The following is a 23,948-nucleotide window of genomic DNA, read 5'->3' as shown; positions in this document are numbered from 1 at the left end:
CTTGATCCTGGTTTTCCGTGGGTGACCAGCTGTTGGACAGGTTTCCATTATGTGATCTCAAGAGACAGAACAAAGGCCTCGGAAATATTAGCCCATCAACCCTTGCAAATAATACATTGCTTTGATCCGCTTTGCCTGCAGCAGCTTTGAAAATTCTTTTAAGTTTAAAAATTTGGAGACCAGGAAGTAGTTAAAGAAAATTTAGAAAACAATCTATGTAAATATATCTAGACTATATGGAGAGACAGAATTCCTTCCTCCTCCTATAAAAGTACATTTTTTTCAGTTTATAAAGCCTTCAAAATTAGAAAACTTAGTCTGGTTCCAATGGCACTACCATTATATCACTTTCCATGACAGCCCTTTTCTATTACTTTTTTCAAGGTTTTTGTTTTGCTTTTTAAGTTAGTGCTCAGATTTCCCATAGTTTGTGAATTCCTGCCATTGTATTTCCATTCCATGAGGTTTTCCCTCTGCTCACTGCTACAGTGCCCAGTAAGACTGGAGTCTGCAGTCCCAAACCAAGACCCTACATCATCTGGCTTTTCCAGTGAAGTCGTTCCTGAGAACCTGGGTAATTCCTGTAGGCCCTTGCACTAACGTTAGGCTTTCAGGTTTGGGAGTTTGGGCCACGGTTATGGCGGCTTTCAATCTCTCGAAATCTCTTTCAATCTCTTTTCAATTTTCTTTCTGCAAATCCTGTGCTTCCCAGGAAAGCTGTGGGTGCTGGTGAGCTCCCAGCACACACTTCCTCTCTAGTAAATCACTTCAGGACTAGTTAACGTGGTACAACGTATGTTTTACTCTTCATAACATCTTACTTGATTTTATTTTTTACTTTTGGTGCTCTGCTCATCCTTACAGAGCAATCATTTTTATTACTCCTTTAGACCGATACCATCTTTGGGATATTAATTTGTTTTTTCAGCCTAGTAAATGGTTCTTCCCACCAGGGAATTACACAATGTACTTCAGATTTGTGTATAAAAATTTTAAGTTCTATTCAGATAGCGAAACACCTGGCAATGCAGAGTATTTCACAGGGTCTGGGTGAAACACTTCCTAAATTTTCTTCTCCATGGACACTACAGTTCTTTTGATAAGAATGGTGCTAGATGTTTCCTTGGAAAAGATAAAGCTGGTGTAGGCTGTCTAGTTTAGCCTGGGGGCATCTTCCCAAATCTATGTCCTTTCATATAAAGGAAATGAAAAATATAAAAACAAGACAAAAGAAATAGAAATATGGTTGTTGTTATTAGCCATAAATAATTATCATAATTGGTAATAATTGTTATTCATAGTAGCAAAGCACTGAGTATTCAGTAGAAAATGTGCCTTCAGAATAGGTAAGTTTTACCCTCCCTTTGTGCTGGTCATTTTCATTTTCTCATGGAGAAGAGTCTGAAGCCAATAGGAATTGCAGCCATCACACTTGCAAGTCAGTGTTCACCAGTGATCGTCCTTAAAATGGTGGGATAAAAGAAAAGGGGTTTAGTTCTTAATCCCTTTAACTTCATCAGTCAGGATGAGATAGCACTGACGACCCAGAGACAGCACTGAGGTCCCAAGACAGCTTCATCAGACTGGGGCTTTGGTGGCAAATGCTTTTTTTTTTGAAAATCAGAATTTCCTATAAGATCATTTTACTATTAGTGCTATTTTTAAATCTTCATAATCAAAAAGGTTACTCCCACGCACGCACCTGTCTGCAGAAAATCCCTGAACTGCAGGGATTTGTCACCAATGAATTCCCTAACGCATAAACAGTCAGCTGCATTCTTCTAAATCTTCCTTCTGAAGGTGTCTGAAAATCCTGCTTGCAGACAGCATGTGCCTGGAGGGGCAGAGGGACATCTTCTCTTCCCTGCAACAAAAGAAGCCCCTCTGCTCCAGGGGCTCCCTGTGGCTCCAGGGCCCTTCTGTGCAGACCCAGCGCGGCTGCTCCAGGAAACCTCTCCTTTGTGCAGCCCAGTCCCCTGGAGGGTGTTAAATTGGCATTTTCCTCCCTGACAGGCGAGCGGAGCAGGGCGGCAGTTGGGTATTTCAATCTTGTTTTCAATTATAAGCATTTCATTGTCGAACGCTGCTGATTTATTATGTGATAATTAAATATGAATGATCACACAATCATCCTGCCAAAGAGGCTGTAGCAGAATGAAACCAATTCCTCTCATCCTGCTGAATGGCTTTGGAGGCGAAAGGAATGATCTATTTGCTGTCCCTTATTTTTGCTGTCCTATTGTTTCGGTACCACTGGCTTCAAAATAGCAAACCAGGCAAGTAATTACAGACATAAATCAGAGCAGGGAGCAGCATGAGGTCAGGGCTGCGTTGTTATTCGCCTGCCTTTTCTCAGCTGCCTTTTGCTGAGTGACAGAAAACATTCCTGTAATTTTGAGATCTTATTATTAGTCATTAAATGCTTATTTTGACAAAGTTTGAACCCCTGAGTGCTTTCAAGCAGGGCTTGGGCAGCCTCACCATGCTTGGAGCAAAGCAGCGAGTACAGAGCCAGTGACTAGGCCAGATCTGACATGCTGTGGTTGGTGTCCAGTATTCCACGTTCAGCATCTGATATGGCTGGTTGGTTTCCCATACACCATGGCCAGTGTGCAATATAGGCTGCAGCCCACAGAGGGAAGTCTCCTTGGGGTGACCACAGTGACTCTGTTGAAAAGCTCAGTGAGTTAAATAAGATGCAGCCAGAGATATTTAGCCAAAGTAAATCAGCAAAGCAAATGTGTTTTCAGTAGAGCCTGGCTGATTTATGGCCCTGGCCACCAATCTGAAAATCTTATCCTTGTCAGGTGTTTATAAACGTGAAGTGGTGCTCAATGGCAGTCCCCAGGTGAAAAATTGATGCAGCCACTTGTTACAGACTTCAGGTGGTACTGGCTGAAAAAATAAAATCTTTCTTGAAGGAGAGCTGTAACCAAGCACTGCTCGCCTCCTATGCTGCCAGAAGCAGCTGTATTTTGGACAGAAGGGGGTAGGCATGAGAAGGGGGGTCTATCCACTTTGCAATAGTGGGACACAAACAAGGCTACCACTTGGCATCCCTGGTGTGGGTGTCTCAGAGCCATGGTTGTGCACAGTGGTTTGCTGGATGCTCTTTCCCAAGTGTCTCTTACACTAAGTTAACTAAGAGGCAATCCTCAGTGGGATTCTGCTACTCAGGAACATACTGTTTTGTAAAAAAAGAAAAAACCAAGAAAATCCAGTGCCTACTAAACTACATGCTACTTTCCATTGCAGCAGTTTGTTAAAATAACACGTGGAAGTGACCGCTGACTGATTTTCATTTAGCTTCTCCGCGCCCTGTAAATCAGATTCACCAGTTTGGCTTGATATAGACAATTGAATAATAGCAAATAAAAAATAAGGGCTGGGTTTAAATGTCTCTGTTGTTGAATGCTGAACACCTACCTCTGAAACTCGGCTTTTTGAGAGTGTCTTGGGGTTGCATGCCAAATCCCAGCTTATGATCTACACTGAACTTAAACATTTCTTCATTTCTTCAAGTCCTACTGTAAGCATTTATTGAGATTTATTTTAGCAATGAGGTATGTGACTGAAGAACATAATGCATTGCTACAGGTATGCCTGGGTGAATCACAGACTTTTTTCCTTTTTGGTGAAATACTAAACAAAAAACAGTATTTAATCAATGCAATTTTTTTATTCCCAGACTATTGTTCGAGGAAACAAGCCTCGAAAGGATACTTCAATCAACGGCCTGCTGGAAGAGTTTGACAATATCTCAGTGACACGATCCAATTCCCTAAGGAAGGAAAGTCCTCCCACCCACCACCAAGGAAATGCAAACCACGTGCCGAGGCACCAGGAGGAAAATGGCTACATCACGTATTCCCAGTACTCCAGTGAGTCAGACACGACAACAGACTATGTCGTGGAGAAGTATCGAGACAAGACTCTTTACGGGGAAGAGCTGGAAAGGTACTACAAGGGGAGCTACGCTGCCAAGCAGAACGGACACATGATGAAGGTGACGTCCCGGGACATCTATTACTCGGAAGTGACACCCCTGCAGTCAGACTTCTCCAGGTTCCTCCCAGATTACCACGCACACCTGGAGAGCAAGCCCAAACCGCTGGAATACGGCGGCCTAAAGCTGGAGTACCAGCGGATCCCCAGCGGATCCTCCCTGGACTACAGAGATTCCTTTCCTTACGCGCCATCCCGAGCGTCGGTGCAGAGCGAGTGCCCCAAGGAGAGGCTGGAGTACGGTGACAGCGACTGGGGACACGGCCTGGCCAAGGATGACTACGATAAGAGGCCAAAGTCATCCTACGTGGACCCCGCGAGCCCTCAGCCGGCCATGAGGCAGAGGTCCAGGTCAGGCTCCGGCCTGCAGGAGCCAGCCATGCCCTACGGAGCGAGCGCCTTCAAAGCACACCAGCAAGGACATTCCTACAGCTCCTACACCTACCCCCGCCTGTCCGAAACCGCTGCCGGCATTCCCAAGGTAACCTGGGACAGTGCCGCCAGGGCACGGATCAGCCTCTCCAGAACAGGAGGGCGAAAAGGGAAAATGAAGGGCAAGGAGACATGCTTGGGCACATGGTGCCAAACATGGTGCCTGTAACGTCCCCCAGAGTCGTGTGGCTGCTCCTTGGCAGGTGTGGAAACCCACCTGCTTTATTTGGGTATATGAAAATAGATGTCAGGGACCAGTGGGTTTAAAATTCTTATTAAAAGGCGGGTTTGGAGATGCCCGTCCTCTGAGGATTTTATTTGAAATTCCCAAGAAGCCCAGGTTGTTTGACAGGCTTTTGTAGCCTTGGGAGTTCATATGCCTGAGCAGATCTCAGCAGGAGGTGAGACGCTGGTCTGGTTTGTATATCAGATACTTCTGTGTTTGAATTGTTACCGTGCAAGGCTGGAACCTCTGTGTTTCAGTATTTATACTGTATTTATGCCATCTTTATATTCACTGCTGATGAGAGTAGGGGCTTACCCCTTTCTGCTTGTTTTTCAGCATTGAAATTAAATCAAAGCAGCTGATCTCACCCTAGACATTGTAGATGTAGTTTAAAAAAAGGGTTGATGTGCAAGAAAGCATTTCAGCCATGTTACCTAAAGGCAGCTCCTCTGCACAAATCCATCGCCTGCTCTGCTGCATAAGGAATACTAACTACACAAGCTGTCCTACCCTGCTTGCAACAGTTTGCTGAAAGCACTTGTTCAGTTCAGAGAAAGGTGCTTCTCTCACACCTCTAGCCCCAAAACCATGATGACCCACTTAAGCATCTAATATTCTGCAAGAGATGCTTTTTCAATGTAGCTTGCACTGAACATCACCGAGTTCCCCTAGCAACAGGCACCGAGATGGTAATTTTTCCAAGTCGGGGGTTGCTGTGACTTTCCATGTGCTGAGGTAGGTGACTGTCAGTGGTGAGATCCATTCTGCTCCCTGATGATGATCTGAATGGTGCATTTGCTTACTGGCTCTGTGCTCTGAGAACGTGGCTGTGTCCTGCTGCAGTCCCAGGCCTCTGCAGATCCATGATATCCCTGTGTTGGCATATGCCTGTGTCTTGCTTCCTTTGGTTTTGGCTGCTTTGCTATTACCATGGTGCCCCACGGTAAAGGGTGAGCAATGCGAGGGTATATCATGGGAGAAGTAGAAAAGTTACCAGATTCCTTTAGGTGCCTTTCCAAAGCTCAAAGTGTGGTGGGAGGAGTGTGTGTGGTAGCTAACTGAGCATTCAGTGTGGATTCTGGAAGTTGTGAGGAAAGTCTGGGATGGGTTAGCTGCCATTTCCTTCACTGAAAGCAGCTGTTTTGTCAGAGTTTAGAAAGGAGAAGGACAAATCCAGTAATTCAGAAACCCTCTAGCACCTACTTCTGCCAATTTTACACCTTCCAATAGGGCAGAAGACAGAGGTGTTTTTTACAGGACTCCAGCACTTTGAGAAATATCCCATTAAAATGCAGTAACAATTTTTATTAAAACAAAAAAAAAAGATGCCTCCATGCAAGATTCATTGTGAGTTGTTCCTCTCCTGTGAGTATCAAAACCACTCCTACAACCTTGGTGTATTGAAACTTGATGATTCACTGTTAAATGCAGCAGTTAATTCCCAAGCCCATCCACAGTGAATAAGAGTTTCTTGGTTGACTGTTGAAGAACATTCCTTTCAAAGAAGCATTAGTAAGAAAATGGTTCATCAAGTGGGCTTACTAAATGAGAAGCAGATCTCAAGTCTGATATTTAACAAATGAGATTGGCTTTAAAGTATAATTGAAAGGGGTGAAAAGGTCTGCAGGCATGAATATGTGGCATCGAAGTGCGTTTAACAAGGATGTTCATTTTGGCTTGCATATGTGAAGAGCAAACTTCCTTCAGTATTATTTTTAGGTGAGAGATGTCAAATAAACCTCTCCCCTGTTTCATTATCAGTGATTTCAGGGTTGTTACATCAGAAGACTTGCTGTGCATTGGGCTTGGCCATTGCTGTGCAGTGGGACCATGAAGGTGTAGGAAGTCAGAGGCTCAGATTTGGTTCCCTCCAGCCGCCGCCACGTTACCTGCCTGCTCTCCTGTCCTGCAGACTAACTCTAGTATACCTGCATGGAGTTGCAGAGTCTGCAGTATTCCCCTCACCTCCCAGAGGTGATGTCCCACCTTAATATTGTTTCACAGTATCGAATTTGTCATGCCAGAGTGGCTTATTTTTGGCCAGTCTGTGCTGCATGTTTTGTTTTTACCCTCCCTTTCATCGCAGGCAGCCCTCTTAACTTCTGGCACCAGGCCCTATTATTTCACAGCTCCTTTACCTGCCATTTTCCAGTAGGAGCTCTCTGTGACCCTCTCCTGTCTCTCCTTCAAGGGCTCATGATGTCTGCTCTCCCCTTTGCTACCTCGTACCACTATTAAATAGCAGAGGTGTCTCTCACCATCATCCTCTGTGTCCCTCTGCACCACAAGGACTTTTCCAGCCTAGCAAAGGCAGGACCAAGCCTTTACTGTCAGAAACCCTCTCCTTTTCTCCCAGTCTTCCCATTCACATGCCAGCAGCTGTACTTGAGTGCTGCCTGCCACCTCTGTCTGGAGCAGGGAGTCTTGGGGATTTCCACCAGCAAAGCACGAGAGAGTAACCTTTGCCTTCGCGATCTCGGTGTGACTTACAGACCACTTGGGCAAAGTGAAGCCTGATGAGATGGAAATGCGTTGCATGTCACGGCAGGGTGAGTCCATCCCTGCGGGACTCGAGGATGTGGGCTCTGGCCGCAGGGCTGAGCTGCATCTCTGCCGCAGTCCCACTGCAGGCTGCGTGGGGAAAGGGAACTCATTTGGCTGAAAGGGAAGGGACCCCTCAGGAACAGGCAGATGTTCCCTCTGCTTGCAGTGCATAACAGGCATCACTGTCAGCAGTGAGAGCTGAAATGAGTTCAGACAGAGCGTTACATCTCCGCTGTAATGGCGACAAGACCCGAGTGCCGATGTGGATGCGGGAGATGCCGCTGTGCCGTGATGGATGTCGTGTCAGAGCTTCAGCTCCTCCTTTGGCCTGATCTTGAATGAGCACTGCACTGGTTTCTTCTTTCCTTTGTTGTATTTAAAGAATTTCCTTTCAGTAGGTGAAAGGAAAGGTGAAAGAATTTGCTTTCAGTAGGCATTCAGCAACAGAAATAGAATTATTAGTGGAATAAAGTGCATTCGATTTTGCCATGATGTGGAGCACTGCATCAGGACACAGCCTTGGAGGAGAGCTTCAGCTGATTTACTCGTTATAGCTCCTGACTTTTTGTAACATTTCTTGGGATTTAGGAAGTGAGGGGGTCTACATTGTACTGAAATGCTAACCTCAGAAAGCTTCCAAAACTTCTTAGCAAGCACATTGAACCCCTGGATTTTCATTCTAAAATTTCACTGCAGCATACTCTTTTGCCAGTGTGTTAAGCTTAGGGCATACTCAGAAATATCAGACATGGGTGAAACCTCAAATAATTCATTGGCATGGATTTATCCAGCTTGAATTTCTAGACTAGGTTTCCCCCCAACTCAGTGGCTATAAAGAAAATGGTGTAGTTACAGCCAAAGCAATAATTTATTTGTCCCTACATACACAGATATACAGGGCAGGGTTAGATTGAGTTCCCCTCCCTGCACCAAACCATCTGAGCACTTTTCCACATTAATTAGCGTAACAGATGTAATGTCCTTCATGAAGTTCATGATGTTTCTGACTCCTGTTTTATGGCTGCCTTTGGCTGATGGAGTAAGGGAAATGATGGCTGTAATCTTGTGGATTTTTGCTGAAGCACTCCCAGCATCCTGGGAGGCAGCTGTACAACCCCATTCTGTGCTTGCCGGCTGCTGCCGATGGCTGGTGGCTGTCAGCGTGTGAGCCTCACATGGAAGCAGCCTCCAGCTTCACGTTTCTGAGGGAAACCTCTGAGCAGCCCCTCTGGAGAGGCATTCCCTGTTCCCTGCTAAACCTCTGGTGGAATGAAAAGACAGCACGCCCAGCTCAGGCGGGAGGTGGGAAAGCGCCGACATAAAATTGCACTGGAGGCTCCTCTGCCCACACCGAGGCGACTCCAGCTCCGAATTCCTCCTCGCTGTGCAGAGCCCACGGTGATAAATTGATGCTGCGGCAGATTTTTTTTTTTTTCTTTTTTTTTTTCTTTTTTTTTTCTTGCAGTCTTAGCATAAAATGGTCAAATGATGTTCCACCGCAGAATTCAATTTCACAGTTCACTTGGGTCCTTGATTACTCTGCCAAATTCAGATTAATGTGCATTTAACTAACATGGATCAGGGACTCCTGGCCGGCAGCCAGCAGTAATAGTAGCAACCATGAGCTGTGTAGAGTTTGCTGCTCTGTCCATCCCTGTGCACTGCCACTGAAATTGATTGATTAAATGAACTCATTGCCATAATTATTTGTAATTGTGCTACATGATGAGCCTGTGTCAAACCACCCCCCTGCCCTGAGATGCTCCACACATTGTCAGGAGTCACATATTGTAAATATGAAGACTCTCTTTTCCAGAGAAAATAAATTGAATTCTTGAATGAGGTTTTTTTCCCACATCTTTTGGGGTGTTTTAGTTTGGATAGAAGCAAACTATTGTATTTGTCAATGTAAAGTATTTTTTAGCCTTCAATGTAAGAAGCTTAGGGAAGCTTGGAAAATATAAAAAATAGAAAGGAGCCTACAAATGAACAAGGCCTCCCATCGAGATAATTTCCTTCGTGATTTTCTCTGATTTCAGATGAAAATTAGCTGTTTTGTGACACTGCAGTTAAGTGGTGTGTCACTGTGGAAAATGATTTAAGAAATGGTGAATTGAATTAGGCTCCTCATCAAACTCACGTAAGCAGTCACTCAAACAACAGCTGGTAGCACAGCAAGAGAGTAGATGACAGGGATTTTAGGGTTCCACCTCCACAGGAAGAGGTTGGGTTATCCCTCAATTGCCACAGGAAAACATAAGAAAAGACTAAGAGCTGTGAATCAAAATCCAGGTACTGATAAGACACAAATTGGAATTCGCCAAAGGGCAAATTTTGGCAGGATGTGACAGGGATGGATTTTTGGAGGAAATGGCCCAGGGAGCCTGCAAGGCATGGCAGATGCACGGCATTTTCAGGAGCACAGTCCCTTCCAACCCAGGCCATTCTATGATTCAACAAAGACTGTTGTATGCACAAACAGGTACCTAGACAGAACAATGGACCTGGGATGCACAAAAGATCTCCTGGACTTCCCCGGCCTCGTGTCAGTGCTGCTGAGGGCACAGCAGCCCAGAGGTCTGAAAATCCCTGTCCAGACAGGAGCAGCAGTGCCACATGGAGCAGGATGGGTACAATGTGGGGGCACATTGTGCCAGCTCTGCTGGGCACCTCTGGTGGTGCTGGAAACAAGTGGAGTGGAGGAGCAGGGAGGGAGGAGCTGTTCACTGTTCATTGTTCACTCACCCTCCCTCTGTGCATTTGTGTTGCAGGTGGATTATGACCGAGCACAGCTGGTCGTCAGCCCACCGCTCTCTGGGTCAGACACCTACCCCAGGGGCCCAGTCAAGCTACCTCAGAGTCAGAGCAAAGTCAGCTACTCAAGCAGCAGCTACCAGTACCCTCTGGTGTACCACAAAGCACCCCACTATCACCAGCCGCCTCTCCAGCCCGGCTCTCCCTACATTTCCACCGCCTCCTACCCCAGCTCCCCAAGCATCACGTCAAGTGCTTATCCCCCTCCCAGCTGGGGCTCCTCCTCGGACCAGCAGCCCTCCAGGGTATCCCACGAACAGTTCCGAGCTGCCCTGCAGCTCGTGGTGAGCCCTGGAGACCCCCGGGAGTACCTGGACAACTTCATCAAGATCGGCGAGGGCTCCACGGGCATCGTGTGCATCGCCACCGAGAAGCACACGGGGAAGCAGGTGGCTGTGAAGAAGATGGACCTCAGGAAACAGCAGAGAAGGGAGCTGCTCTTCAACGAGGTACGGTGGTTTGGGTGGAGCCTCATGTTTTGCAGGTGGCAGGTTCAACAGGAGACGTGGGCCAAATGCCTCCATCCAAAGCCAAATTAATTTCCTTCTGAGAAAGATGGTGAGTCCTATACACATCGATGCTGTATCAATAATGTATCGCCAGACCAGTTTCAAGTGAGCTACCTCTCCTCCTGGCTTTAAACCTGTAATGCTGTCACAGGAAACAGCTAAGAAATGTATCATCTGGTCTGTGCTGTGTGTCTGGTGCTTAGACATAGCCCGGCTGCCTTTTCCTGACTGTCTCCTGACACAGTTTATTCTTCTGAGAGGGAGGATCCAGACTAACCACTGTTCAAAAAGCATGTGCACTGTATTCTGGCATACACATGCTTTTTGTTTCCTCACTCCTTCCTCCTTGCCATCAGCAGTCCCTTTGCTTTCTTGATGGTTACTAAGCTAAGAGCTGACAGTCCTTTTTTTGTGAAACCATCTGTGTTAATTCCCACATCTCCTTTCCTGAGTGGTTGCAGCCAGTTCAAAGCCCACAGCTGCTTATGGGACACTGTTTTCCCCATGTACATTAGTTTAAATTTCAGAACACTGCTTCCCATTTGCTTTCCATTTTTTCACCCAGTTGTTTGGGGCTGAGAGTACCTTCTGCAACTTGAAGAGTTTCTCCTTTTTTTTTTTTTTACTTCTTACTCCCTTAAAGCAGCTGGGGATGTGTGTTCTCTGCTCCCTTTTTTTTTTGAGGTCGCTTGTAAATATCCTGATCAATACCAAAAACACTGCAGAATCCTAAGGAAACCTCCTGTGAGAATGAACCTTTTAATTCTGTCTTTTGTTTCCTGCGTTTTAACTATGAGTGGATCTTCCCTCAGCACATGACAGATTGGTTTCTTTAAAACCTTTAAAAACTTCACTTTTTAAATTAATATATTAGCTGTTAACAAACTTCCCCCAGTTCTTCTTTACACAGTGCATGACTGTCCTGGTTGTTTGGGCTTGGCTTGGCCTCTGCTGGAGACTGGTGGCTCTAACTGAGCATCTCTTGAACAGTAACATCTTGAATCAGGTCCTACATGCTGTGCAGGACCAAGCTGCTTCCCTGACACGCTCCAGTCACTCATTTCATCTGAAAATCTCCTGTCAGCAGCAGTGAAATCCCTCTGTCTGCAGTGAAGCTTTCCCTGGCTGTTGTTAGCTCTCCTGGTTGCTATTCTGACACCCCTCAGGCCAGGAAGGCCAAGGGGTGTTTAGTCCAAACACGAGGCAAGCACGTCTTGACTCTACTTTCTGGGAATTTCTGTGAGCTCTGCTGGAACCCAGGGGTTGGTGGCTGTATATGTCCTTTTCTGTATCTTTTCTGTCTTTCTTCTTATTCTAATTCCCTCTTCTCAGAATTTTTGAGTAACTTAAAATCTAATTAAAAGCTTAAGAATTTGCCAAGTTGAATGGGCCAAGTTCATGGGCTTTGAGAAGTATTTTACATTGACTGATAGTTGCACAAAGCCTTTTGCCAAAGTTCTCTGATTTTCTAATGTTGCCAGTGAAGTTTTTTGTTGTTTTGACCTCTTGAGAATATCTTGTTGGTATTTCTCCCATGTGTCTAATTCAGAGTACACAAAGAACAGTAAGCCTTTTAAAAGTCTCTTTGAGTGAGTTTTCTGGGGCCTTATACCAGTATTCTGTTGAAATTCTGTGCACAGTACCATTTAGTACATGATAAAAACACCTTTGTGTGATTGATCAGGTCAGAAAAAAAGTCTGGAAGTTGTAGTGAAAGCAATTGGCTATAAAAAAATAATTAAACCAACAGTTCTTTTCCTGCAGGCTGAAATAAAACAATTATCTACTGTTTATACTCTATCAGCTAGACATTCTTTCTTTGTCCTGATGCATTTACGATGACTGATATTTTGATGTAAATATATTGATTTTGTTTATGCACTGGCATAAGGATTAGGAAGGATGTGATTCATCGCAGCACCTTTGCTAAGAGTACAGAAGAGCAGAGTGAAAAAGAAGGTCGGAACAAGTGTCATATAAGGCTTGTAGCATTCACAGCTCATCCCTTTGTGCCTGTGCAGGTTGTGATCATGAGAGATTACCACCACGAGAACGTGGTCGACATGTACAACAGTTACCTGGTGGGGGATGAGCTGTGGGTCGTGATGGAGTTCCTGGAGGGCGGCGCCCTGACTGACATCGTCACTCACACCAGGTGGGCTGGGGGGCTGGGGCTGCGTGCATGCAGATACAGAGATAAAAACAGGAAAATGCATACAGTACACCTGCATGGAAAGTACATATCCATGTATTTTAGGTGTACACATAGTTAAACCTATACATAGCATGTTTGCTTACCATAAGCACTCCTGTGGATATCAGCATTTGCTAAACCAAAGGGAAAGAAACACCTGGGAGGGTTTGCTTGTAGGTGGGATTTGCTAACACTTCAGCAGCTACTTCGGCAGCAATACAACTTCTATCCATTACTTCCTAAAATGGCAAAAAAATTTCCCTGTTTGGTGATCTGTATTGTTGGGTTTGCTATCATAACCACATCAGTTCTCAGGGTAATTTCCCCTCAGAAGGCTTACCTGCAAACCAAGCCTAAAACATAAGGGGAAAAGTGTTTTTATATCAGAAAATTTGTGCTTATGGTGGAGCACGTAGCCATATTTCAGTTAATATCACACCTTTAAAGTAGGAGACTGCTCTGCCTCTTCTGAGGGGAGACTTTATATTTTACAGCCCTCTTTACATCTGTTCTTTGCTCATCCGCTTCTGATAAGCTGGATAAAATGAGATAGGGGAGAGGGATTCTTTATTTAATATCTTCCTATTGAATGAAAGAAAATTCGAATTTCCACAGCAAAGTGGGCGAGTGTTTAGGGGAGCAAGAACAAAAGCAAGGAATTATAAATCAGAAAATTTGTCTTCTCTCCTAATTTAATCATACTCTTAGATCCTACCAAGAGTTGGAACACAGGTGTTTTATTTTTTAGTGTTACCTTAGCTTATGTGCTGAAATAAATCACAATATTGCAAGTATTTGCCAAACCATTAAAAGCTCTATCTTAGATATTTCTGACAGAAGTTTAACAGCAAACAGATGTTCCCAGAACACCACTTCTTAAGAGCTGTCATGTATTTTTTAACTCAAAATAGTATTTTCTCAATCTTCTGGGTGGGGTTTTTTTCACATTGCATGACCTTCCCTCAAAGATTTTGCTGAAATACTACAAATGGCACACGAAGTTAAAGCAGAAATCTCTGTGTGTGTTTTTCTGCCCATGTAAAGGAGATGCTGGGGACATCAGCAATGGGACAGTGGTACCAGGGTACACAACCCATCCCATGCCAGTGGAATGACCCCAGAATGGGATTTTCCAGCTGTGCACAGAAATGAGGACTCTTGTTCATTTTTCTGCTGAAACACCCAGAATATTTTTATAGAAGGCACAAAAGTGCTCTCAAAGAGCTACACCCGGGGCCTGATGTTTTGCCTACACAATTAAGGGTGTTTTTTCTCATCTTTATTCCACGCCTGTTTCCATCCCAGTAGTGATTCGCCCTGCTTGGCAAGCAGTGAGCTTACTGTAAATAAGGCATTTCCGTGATTTCCCAGAGGGAAACAGGCTGCAGCACATGGCACACTTGGCTTTTTTAGTGTTGCAGGGAGACTAATCCAGACCTCGCTGCAGAGCTGCTCCCCATGCCTGTCCAAAATCTCCCCATTTTGGACAGAAACAGGACCAGAGATTGGCCCCACAGAGCCATTTCCTAAAGGATCTCCTGTCTGCCTGTCTGCTGGCGTGACTGGGAACTTGTGCCTCTCCACATCCCCTTTCCCCATCCTCCTCAGCACTGAGCTGGTTCTCCCCCTTGCTGTTGCAGGATGAACGAGGAGCAGATCGCCACGGTGTGTCTGTCTGTGCTCAGAGCTCTGTCCTACCTGCACAACCAGGGCGTCATCCACCGCGACATCAAGAGTGACTCCATCCTGCTCACCAGCGACGGCAGGGTGAGCAGCTGCCTTCCCAGCTCCAGGGCTGCCAGGACACTGCCTGTGCACAGAGTGCCACTGCCTGGAAACAATCCTCCAGGCATGGGGGAGAATGGGGGGTGACCCGTGAGTAACTTGTTAGAGAGTGTGAGTAACCTGTGAGAGAGCTGAATCCCAAAAACACAGGCCTGGTCTGGCCAGGGATTGGCATCTGTGCTGCAGGCAGAGTCCTTGGGGAGGGACTGGAGCCATCAAAAGGCAGTGGCAGAGGAAACTGCGCAACAAGGGTGATGACCAGGTGATGGGAGACCTTCTTTTGGGCTGCACCACTCCTACTCTGATGCCTTTCAAAAACCACTTTCTTTTTACCACACTTAGTTATAATTCAGTTAGCAGTTTCTGTCCACATGCTCTGCTTCCTCAAGCTAGTAAGGAGGCCAAGTCTGTGCACATAGGAAACAAGCGTTAATGCTGAAACCCTCCCCAGATGGTGAGAGCAGCTTTCACACTTCTGAGATGTTTGATAATACCTGTCCCACATTCCCATTTACCTGGATGGGATGCTGCTGCCAGTGACTTGGTGTGTCTTCGTGTTGTTAATGAGCATAGGGAGAAGGGGACAAAATGCTACACATGCCTTGCTCAGTAAACAAAATGTAGTTTGCACACAAAGTAAGGGTTGCTCCACTGGTGTTACACAACTGTCTAAGGGCAAGACCAGGAGGGTTGGACTGATCCCAAGAGCTTTGGTTTGGAACCAGATCTAGACCTTCCCCTTCCAAAGGCAAAGCTCTTGGCTTCCCAGGCCTGCCCTGACTGTAGCCAAAGGCTCGTCTGTCTGATTTGATGCCCACTTCACCAAGGGAGAGGGATTTTCTTCCTGTAGCAGTCACAGGCTGCTCCTGTTAATCCTGTCAAGGAAAGAAAATCTCACATGTGTAGGAGTTCTTCATCGTGTTGCTGAAATAACATCTGATCTGTGCTCGGGATCTGCATACAGTGCCTCATTATACTCATTACTCCAGTCCTTATTATCTGCATTGCAGATTTCTTCATGGCTGTGTTGTGCAATTATCTTTTTTTAGAAAATCATCGTCTTTTATGTACTCGAATGAGCAATGCAAAACCTCTTGTGCTCCTACAAAAGAAGATTGGGCTCTGCTTCCAAAATATGCATTATTTCTTCCATTCGTCATCCTGTAAACTGAAAAATACATTTAGCGTGGAGAGCTTGGCTATTATTTGGTTTGTTTTAGGAATACCAACAATCATTTCATGAATTTTCTTAAAAATAATACCCGTAACTTTTTTAAAAAGTAATGTCTATGCTGAATCCAAAAGAAAACAACTGAGTGCTGACAAAAGTCTACACAATGCAGGGATTTATGCAGCTTCCCACTCCAGTTGTCCTGGGGCTGTTTGGGCTCACTTTGTATCCCTGGGCTTTGAGATACAGGATGGGATACACAGCCTGTGGACCTTGGGCATGGGTCACCGTTAACTGGGCAGAGATGGAGGTTAGGAAAATGTCCAGGAAAATCCCTTTGATAGCTTCCAGGCCTCCAAATAAGTACCTGGAGGGTTAAAAAAAGCGATTTTAGCCTTGAGGAACAAGATGTTTCTGCAAAGGGGTGATGCTACCAACCCTCAGACCAGCTTGTTGTGGTTGGAGGTTGGAGAAGTTTTCACCTTGGCATTGTACAGTGCCAGGGAGGGGGAGGTGATAATTTTCCATAATTTTTGTTGTTAAAAAAAACTGTCATAAAAGTGTGAGCCAGGCACATGATGCAGCAAGAGCTGCTCTCCGGAGTGCTTGTGTATCCCATTATTTCTATTTCAGGTCACTGCCACAGCTACTCAAGGACAGTACTAATTGCCGAGTTCCCAAGCAAAGGGAACAGGTTAACTCTTCTGCAAGGAGTCTTGTAGCCTTCCTTGTCTCCTCCAGGTTAGCTTTTCTGCTACATGAAGGTGACAGTTTCTTCAGTGATAGTCCACAATGGGAGGTCCTGGGCTTGACAAACCATTGGAAAGGGTTTTATTTTCTGTGGGTGGTCAAAGGGAATGGGGTGAAAGCCACTTGTGTCAGCAGTTTCCTGGCAAACAGAGATGTATACCTGGTACAAACCACAGGAGGGGTGTGTGTCACTTGGAATATGTGTATTACTGGATATCATGTGCATAACTACAAACATGGGAGTTCTGTGTGTGCAGTAATAGATTTGCTACAAGACTGTGTTATATTCTCTTCTGAATATTTTGCTTTCTTTCTGTTTTTAAGTGTTACAAGCCATTTATCACCTCCACATCCTTTGCTGGTGGAGAGGCAATGGGCTGTGACAGATGATACCAGGAATGAGCACCACTGCCACTCTACTGCATCTCCCCTTGCCTTCATTTTAATGAGCTGTGTGTTGCCCAGGCTGTGCTCCCATCTCCAGATGATCCTGCAGAGCTGGGCTGCTGTCCTGTCCCAGGCAACCCTGCAGCTCCCTCCCTGTCCCTCCAGCTGCAGTTGCAGATGTGTCTCAGAGGAGTTTGCCTTGTTATTCAAGAGGGGTTTTTACTTCTTCTTTTCAGATAAAATTGTCTGACTTTGGGTTCTGTGCCCAAGTGTCCAAGGAGGTCCCCAGGAGGAAGTCCCTGGTTGGGACACCATATTGGATGGCGCCGGAGGTGATATCCCGCCTGCCCTATGGCACCGAGGTGAGTGCAATGCCAGAGGGAATATCCAACTCCCTGCTGCACCCAGGTGAGTGCAGCAGGCACTGCCAGAGGGGATATCCCAACCCCACAGAGCTCTGTCAGAGCTGTGCAGTTCAGCAGCATTTACACAGCCATGCTAAATAGCAATTCCATTTGCCCCAGAGTGCTACATCGTGCCTTTTTCCAAAGTATTTCCCTGAGATGAAGTCATTAAACAACAACTCCATTTAGCACACTTAGCAGTGTAATGCCTTTATATATTTTGGCTTGGGGTGCTGTAGTAAGTGCTCTCATTTTCACATTGCCAAAGGCCCTTTGGTGCTCTTTAATCTCAAGCCTACAGGCTGGAGCTGCAGCCACAGGTGTGCACACCTGCATGTGCCAAAGCAGCAGCCACCTCGTGTGCCACTCCTGCACGGCCAGGTCACAGCAGGATTTGCACAGAGCCACTCTGTGCCTGCCATTCCCTTCCTCTGGAAGAGTGCCAGCAGAAGCACAGGTCCTGTAGGGTCCCAAACGCTGGGGCCAGCTGGGTGGGTTGGATTGCCACCCACTGTGGTAGGATTGGTCTCCACATTGGCTTATTCCTTGCAGTCATTGCTGCCATTAGTTGAGAGACAGGGTAGGAAAAGCACCTCTGCGGGAGCAATTTCAAGCACTGACAAATGTTCTGAGAAAGGCAACGCACACATTTTTACAGGAAGCCTTCAGAGGAGCCCAGCAAGGTGGGGGAGACAGGGCAGCTCTGCAGTGCCATACCCCATCCATGAGGCAGCTGTGAGTCACAGCACTCCTGCCCTGCCAGCCTGGGAAGAGCAATCGCTGTGCTGTGCTCAGCTGTGCCAGTGACTCACAGCTCTGCTCCTCTGCGTGGGGAGAGCTTCTGCCTGAGAGGAGCAGCTGTAGAGCTCGACCCTGCCAGGCAAGCAGAGCCAGAGACACGGACATGTTTACACACAGGCACATATATACACATACCCATATAGAAATACAGGTATGTACATACACAGGGAAGGGGAGATGAGCTGGGCCTGGAGCTGCTCCATCCTCACACTGCTCTGGCCCAGCAAGAGCACCCTGCAGGCACTGCCTGCACCCAGGGTCTGTGCTGTTGTAGAAGACACTCCAGAGATAATAGCATCAACTATTACTAGCCCATTAATAGCTCCAGAAGGATTATAAAGTGGCTGAACTTAGGGCTACATTAGGTTTCTCCACCAGAAGGGAAAGAAAAAAAAAAGGATTTAAGTTAAAGGATAGTGTTGGCAAAAGGGCAGAAGCAGAATGAACTGGCCCTGGCTGTATTTGGGCTGGCAAATGACAGGAATTGCAGTCATTAAAGGATTGGGATTCTGGAGCAGCTCTGCAGCAGCCCAGGACTAAGGAAAAAGAAAACAATTTTTTTTTTTTGAGGTGGAGCTGAATCACTTTCCAAAGAGCTTATATAATGTGTTACCTGTGCTGGCTGCAAACAGGCCTGGGTGTAGTGAGTACTTGCATTTGCCATAGGGTCTTGAATGGAATTCCTGCAGTCTTTAAGCTTCAGGGGAATAGAGTAAGTGATTTCACAGCAGCTGCAGATTTCACAGCAGCCTGGGGTTGGTGTTCAGTGGGTGCAAATCAGTGCAGCTGGAATGCAGGGCAGGAGGACAGAGCCTCCCCAAGGCACAGCACTTCCAGTGGGCAGCACCTCAACCAGCTACAGAGCCAGGTTTGTATGTCCCTGCTAATCTGTTCTGTCAAGGCACTCACAGCTCAGAAGATAAAATCATGGTTGGCTGGTTAATAAAATGGTGGATGGTGCTGGCTCTTCAGACTGTTGGCTTAGACTGGCAGCAGGCAGCAGCATGAGCCAGCTCTGAGGTTTGCCTCAGAGTGCTGAGCCTGTTGGCCCCCAGTGCACTGCCAGCAGTGTTGATGACCCTTCTCCTCTGTGTGTTCCAGGTGGACATCTGGTCCCTGGGCATCATGGTGATCGAGATGATAGATGGTGAACCCCCCTACTTCAACGAGCCGCCGCTGCAGGCCATGCGCCGCATCCGGGACAACCTCCCGCCCCGCGTGAAGGACATGCACAAGGTCAGGCTGCCCCTGGGGGTCAGGGGTTTGCACAGCCACATGCTCAGGAGCACTGCAGGCACACACCTGCTACCCCAAATTATAGCTTCTGAGGTCCCACCTTGAGCAGTGGGTCTTACACAGCACTGCTGGGGGGAGGAAGTGAGGCCAAAGCCATCAGTCACAGCCTTGTTTGTGCCCAGATCTGGCTTTGCTTTTGCAGCCAGTGATGGCACAGGGAGCTGGGCAGAGCCTTGTGCTGCCTGTGCTTCCCACACTGCCTGAGGACCAGAGCAGGCTGGCACACTGGCCCTGCTGTGGGTGGGTTGGTACATCCATGTCCTGAGCCAAAGCCTTTGGGCACCTCCTAGCTGGGGTGTTTCCATCACACCTGAGCCCTCAGCCGACCTTAGTGCAGCTCTGCACCCCAGCCATACCCAAACACTTCAACCATCAATGGCACATGGAAGACCTTCAGCTCAGCACGGCTGTTGCCATAGGGAAGATCAGTGTGTCCCTTGTCTTCCCAGGAAAGCAGCCTAGCTGGAGCTGCATGTTTGTGTCCACCCCTAACGCCAGTGTGGTGTTTCAGGTCTCCTCGGTCCTGCGCGGCTTCCTGGACTCCATGCTGGTGCGGGAGCCCTCGCAGAGAGCCACAGCCCAGGAGCTGCTGAGACACCCCTTCCTCAAGCTGGCTGGGCCCCCCTCCTGCATCGTGCCCCTCATGAGGCAGCACAGGCACCGCTGAAGCTTTTTGGGAAGAGGTCAGTGCAGTCTGGCTCCCGGCCGTGTGGGAATGCCAGCAGTTGTGTGGGATCCGCAGGCAGGGAGGAGTGAAAGCTTGCAGAGGAAAGCAGCCCTGCAGAAATAACATGGTGTGTGAAGAAGCCCAAAGGCAGGCAGTGCTCTCTGTGCTCCCTGTGTCCCTCCCAGGGACAGGCAGCAATCCCAGCCATGCTCTGCCAGGCTCCCCAGCACTCTTGCCTTCTGGGCCATCCGGGCAGAAGGCACCAAATGCCAGCGTTGGAAAGGTAATTTAGCAGAGGAGAGCATAGCCAGAGCGAAACACCAGAACTTTACTACAGGCTATGGCACTTCTATTTCAGAAGACCACTTTTCTGACAAAATAAAGCACTTTTTATCTCGGTCAGAGCAGCGCAATGTATTTTGCAACAAGTTTGTAATTTTGTGTACAGTACGTTTTGATAACTTGCAGTACTTTGTCATGTAACTGTTGTGTTAGTTGAAGTAATAAGTGTAACTTAGCGAGAATTTGAGAAGATGAAGTTTCCTACTTTTTTATCCCTTTTGAAAACAGGAAAAAAGAAAAAAAAGAAACCACAACCACCTTTAGGAAGTTGTAAGGTTTTGCAGATTTCCCATGGGGTGATGAGGGGGCTCATCCCACCCTCACGGCAGCCAGAAGAGCCAGGGATAACTGATGCAGGTGGGAGCGCCTGCCTTGGGGCACTTGGTGACAGTGGCAGTGCCAGCTCTGCTGAGGGCCAGCCCTGGTTGGGGTCTCCCCTTTTCCCCCCCGGTGGCAGCCAACACCCCCAGCCCATCCTTTGCCCAAGGGGCCTCCCAGGCTGGGCTGACCCCTCTTTTCCACCACAAGGCCACTTCTGCCACCACAGAAGCCTCCATTATTTCTGTCAAGCTCTGACGGTGGAGAAGGAGGGCAGGAGCTCCTCCTTCTGCCCTGGAGGGATCCCCAGAGCTCCGGCAGAGCCAGGGATGGGATGGGATGGGATGGGATGGGAGGGGAGGGGATGGGAGATGGGATGGGAAGGGATGGGAGAGGATGCGCTGCGCTGCCAGGCGGTTGCCATAGAGGAGAAGTCGTGCTGCTGTCTAGACCTTTCTGAATGTTGATGCAACAGTTGACTACTGCGGTACAATTTTGTGTTATTTGTTGGATGACTTTGCATGTTAACTGTAGGCCTAAATAGAATTGCCTTTAAAATTTTTAGAAGTGCTTCATAATTATTTCAATGAGAAATTAATTTTATTTATTAACAATGAGTTGTTTTTACTTATGTGTAATACAAAAGCCATGTTTTTCAAGTTTGGTTTTTTTCTTACTGACCTCATTTTACAGTATCTTTTAAGAACCACAAAGCCAACTTTGTGAAAACACAGTTTCTTTCTTATTACGGAATTTCATAGTTAATAAATTAATTGTTATTTATTGTAGTAAATTATAACCAAACATCTAAACCTGGCAGGAGCTGTTGCTTAAAGATCTTCCTCTGGGAGAAAAAAGTTGCCAATAGTAGAGAAGCTCCTTTAGCCCTGCCCATAAAAACTTAAAAGAATATTTGAAAGGAGAGAAGCAATTAAAAAAGAAAGCAAGCAAGCAAAAAGGAGATAATGATGACCTGGAACATGGAATAGATGTTCTCACATCTCCCCCGCTGCTTTCTCTTGTAACCCTGTTTGCACATTTTTACGGAGCCACTGAAGACAATGCATTTGGCTCTCGCTGCCCCCCAGCTCCTGGAGCCAACCCAGCCAGGAGCAACACCCAGAGCCTCCCAGGGCTCTCTTTTGTAGTCTTGACAACTCAGGAAACCAGGCTGCACCAGTCCAGGCAACGGCATATGGCACAACTTAGTACTAGCCACAAAATCACCTTTTTTAACCATCTTTGAATAAAAAAGGGGTTGGTGGGGGGTTTTCTTCAATATTCAGCACATTTTAGGCTGTGCAAGTGAAGAATTTTCTGCAACTTTCTTATCATTAGATACTTTAAACAGTGTTCATCAAGTTTACTGAGAGTTTTGTCGATTTCAAAGGGGTTTTTTGTGAACACCAGCTACTGGTGAGACAAATGCACATGCAAGTTAAATAAATTAATTAATAAACACTGAGTTTCAATGTAGTATTTTTTCCTCATGCCTTTTTTCTGGTTTATAGATTTGACTCAGTCCCACAGTACTGGGCCAATCAGGTAACAAGGAAAAAAAGAGTTTTCTTGTATATGTGTATATATATGCTACACATAACACCTACATATATATAAATATATATATAGTGATTTAGAGAGCTGCCCCAAGTGATTTCTAAGTGTCAGTGCATTTCCACCTTCATTTCTCTGCCCCCTAAATAATCCCTTTCTTTTTTTGCCCTACACACCCTTAACTTTTGGCTCACAGTTTTTCAGCTCTCACATCTACTGACAGCAATTCCTCCCAGCTCCCCCAGCAGCACCAGTCAGCTGATGCATCTGCAATGTTATTTGATATCTTCAGGTCCTACAAATGAGGTTTTATATGACTTTTGGTTACTGACATCAGTAAATATTTCAAAATACATTGAGAAAATGTAATGCAATCACCTAAAAACAAGCAAACAAAAAAGGCATGTTAAGAGCATCCATTCCCTCAGAGGCTGAGGCTGTGCTCCAGGTATGGTGGGATATTCCGATGAAAGTACTCCCACCTGTCACTAAGGAATGCTGGCTTTTTCTGAGCTCACAGTTCTGAAACTATTCCCAAATACTAATCACAGTAGCAGAGGCCAACACATTTACTAGCTATGTAAGCCCCCTCCTCAGCAGCACATCAGTAATTTATAATTAAAGTTTAATCACAAGTACTCTGTTAAGTCATTAGCAGCTGCTTTAGTAAGTGCTTAATTATTACAGGTCCTTACAGAGCTCAGAAGGGTGATAAGGTGTGTTTATCTGCCTTCTGCTGGTGTGTTCATAAACATCTATAAAGCAAAGCTTTCAATTTGCAGCTTGCCCATAAAAATGAAAGATAAATATAAAATTAAATCACAATAAAGTGCTGCCATCCTCAAGACGCTACTGCAGTTTGACAGGCAAGACGGAAGCTGGACATAATCTCTCTCATAAATAATTTTTCATAAATAGGCTTGAAAAGCTTGAAACTATGGAAAATTCAGATCACTTTCAGTAAATGTGAGCAAAAGGATGGAAAGAATTAAAATATTTAAAGGGTTTTCACCCAAGATCGTAAGTACCTTTCACCAAGACACATCAGTCTGGGACACAAACTATCACTGAGATTAAATTTTTGTTTCTATTTCCTTTCTTTCCGCAAAAATGAAAAACATTTCAGTCCGACAACAAAAGAAATATTTTCTATCAATTCAGATACCCAAGAAATTAATTATTGTATCCGTAGAACTCTTCCTAATAGTTTACAGACACACTCCCCCCCCCGCAAAGGTGATGCCAAGTGCTTCCTAAGGGAAGCCCTCATCTGGCATGAAGAGCTGCAAAAGTCCTTCAGGGGTGTGGGCACAGATCTGCATCAGCTCTTGGGACATTTATCCCCCTCCAGTGGGCAATGCCACCAGCCCAGTGCTCCAGTGCTGGGATCAAGCAAGGAGAGCTCCCTGGAGTGCCTGACAGGGTCAGTACAGGGCAAATTAAAATCAGTTTCAATCAGCCTTTTTTCCATCTTCAATCCACGCAGAGGTTTGGGAGCATCTCTCTCCCTGTTACACCAGGCAGGTGTTGCTCACGTGGGGCCACAGAAGCCAAGGGACTCAAACCCAGCAGCACCTTCTGTGCCCAAAGCACAGCCAGCTCCCAAAGCAGCTCCAGCCCAGCCACTGCCTCTTCAGCACTGACCCTCAGCAGCTCAGCCAAGCCCCGGGTTCTGCTGCCTTCAGACAGCTCCACGTGAATCTCCTGAGCGCTGTTTTCCAAGGGAGGAAGCCAGGTGGGAATGTCCTT

At 46.3% G+C, this 23,948-nt stretch overlaps 1 protein-coding gene across 5 annotated transcripts in view; it reads left to right on the top strand.

The window, feature by feature from the left end:
• The window catches only part of PAK5 (p21 (RAC1) activated kinase 5), a 162,801-nt gene extending 142,226 nt beyond the window's left edge, over positions 1–20,575 (top strand). For all 5 annotated transcript variants that reach the window (XM_085054000.1, XM_085053999.1, XM_085053998.1 and 2 more), the window contains 7 exons: positions 3,689–4,486; positions 9,979–10,470; positions 12,552–12,685; positions 14,365–14,491; positions 17,054–17,179; positions 19,124–19,258; positions 19,830–20,575. In XM_085054000.1, the coding sequence (XP_084910126.1) occupies positions 3,689–4,486; positions 9,979–10,470; positions 12,552–12,685; positions 14,365–14,491; positions 17,054–17,179; positions 19,124–19,258; positions 19,830–19,985 (1,968 nt within the window). In that variant the 3' untranslated portion in view covers positions 19,986–20,575. The remainder of the gene's footprint in view (positions 1–3,688; positions 4,487–9,978; positions 10,471–12,551; positions 12,686–14,364; positions 14,492–17,053; positions 17,180–19,123; positions 19,259–19,829) is intronic.
• Positions 20,576–23,948: the final 3,373 nt, after the last annotated feature.

This window comes from Lichenostomus cassidix, chromosome 3 (genome assembly GCF_008360975.1).
Source record: "Lichenostomus cassidix isolate B80296 chromosome 3, HeHo_3.0, whole genome shotgun sequence".
NCBI lineage: Eukaryota > Metazoa > Chordata > Aves > Passeriformes > Meliphagidae > Lichenostomus > Lichenostomus cassidix.
The sequence above is the reverse complement of the archived record's forward strand: the minus strand, read 5'-3'. Positions and strand labels throughout refer to the sequence as shown.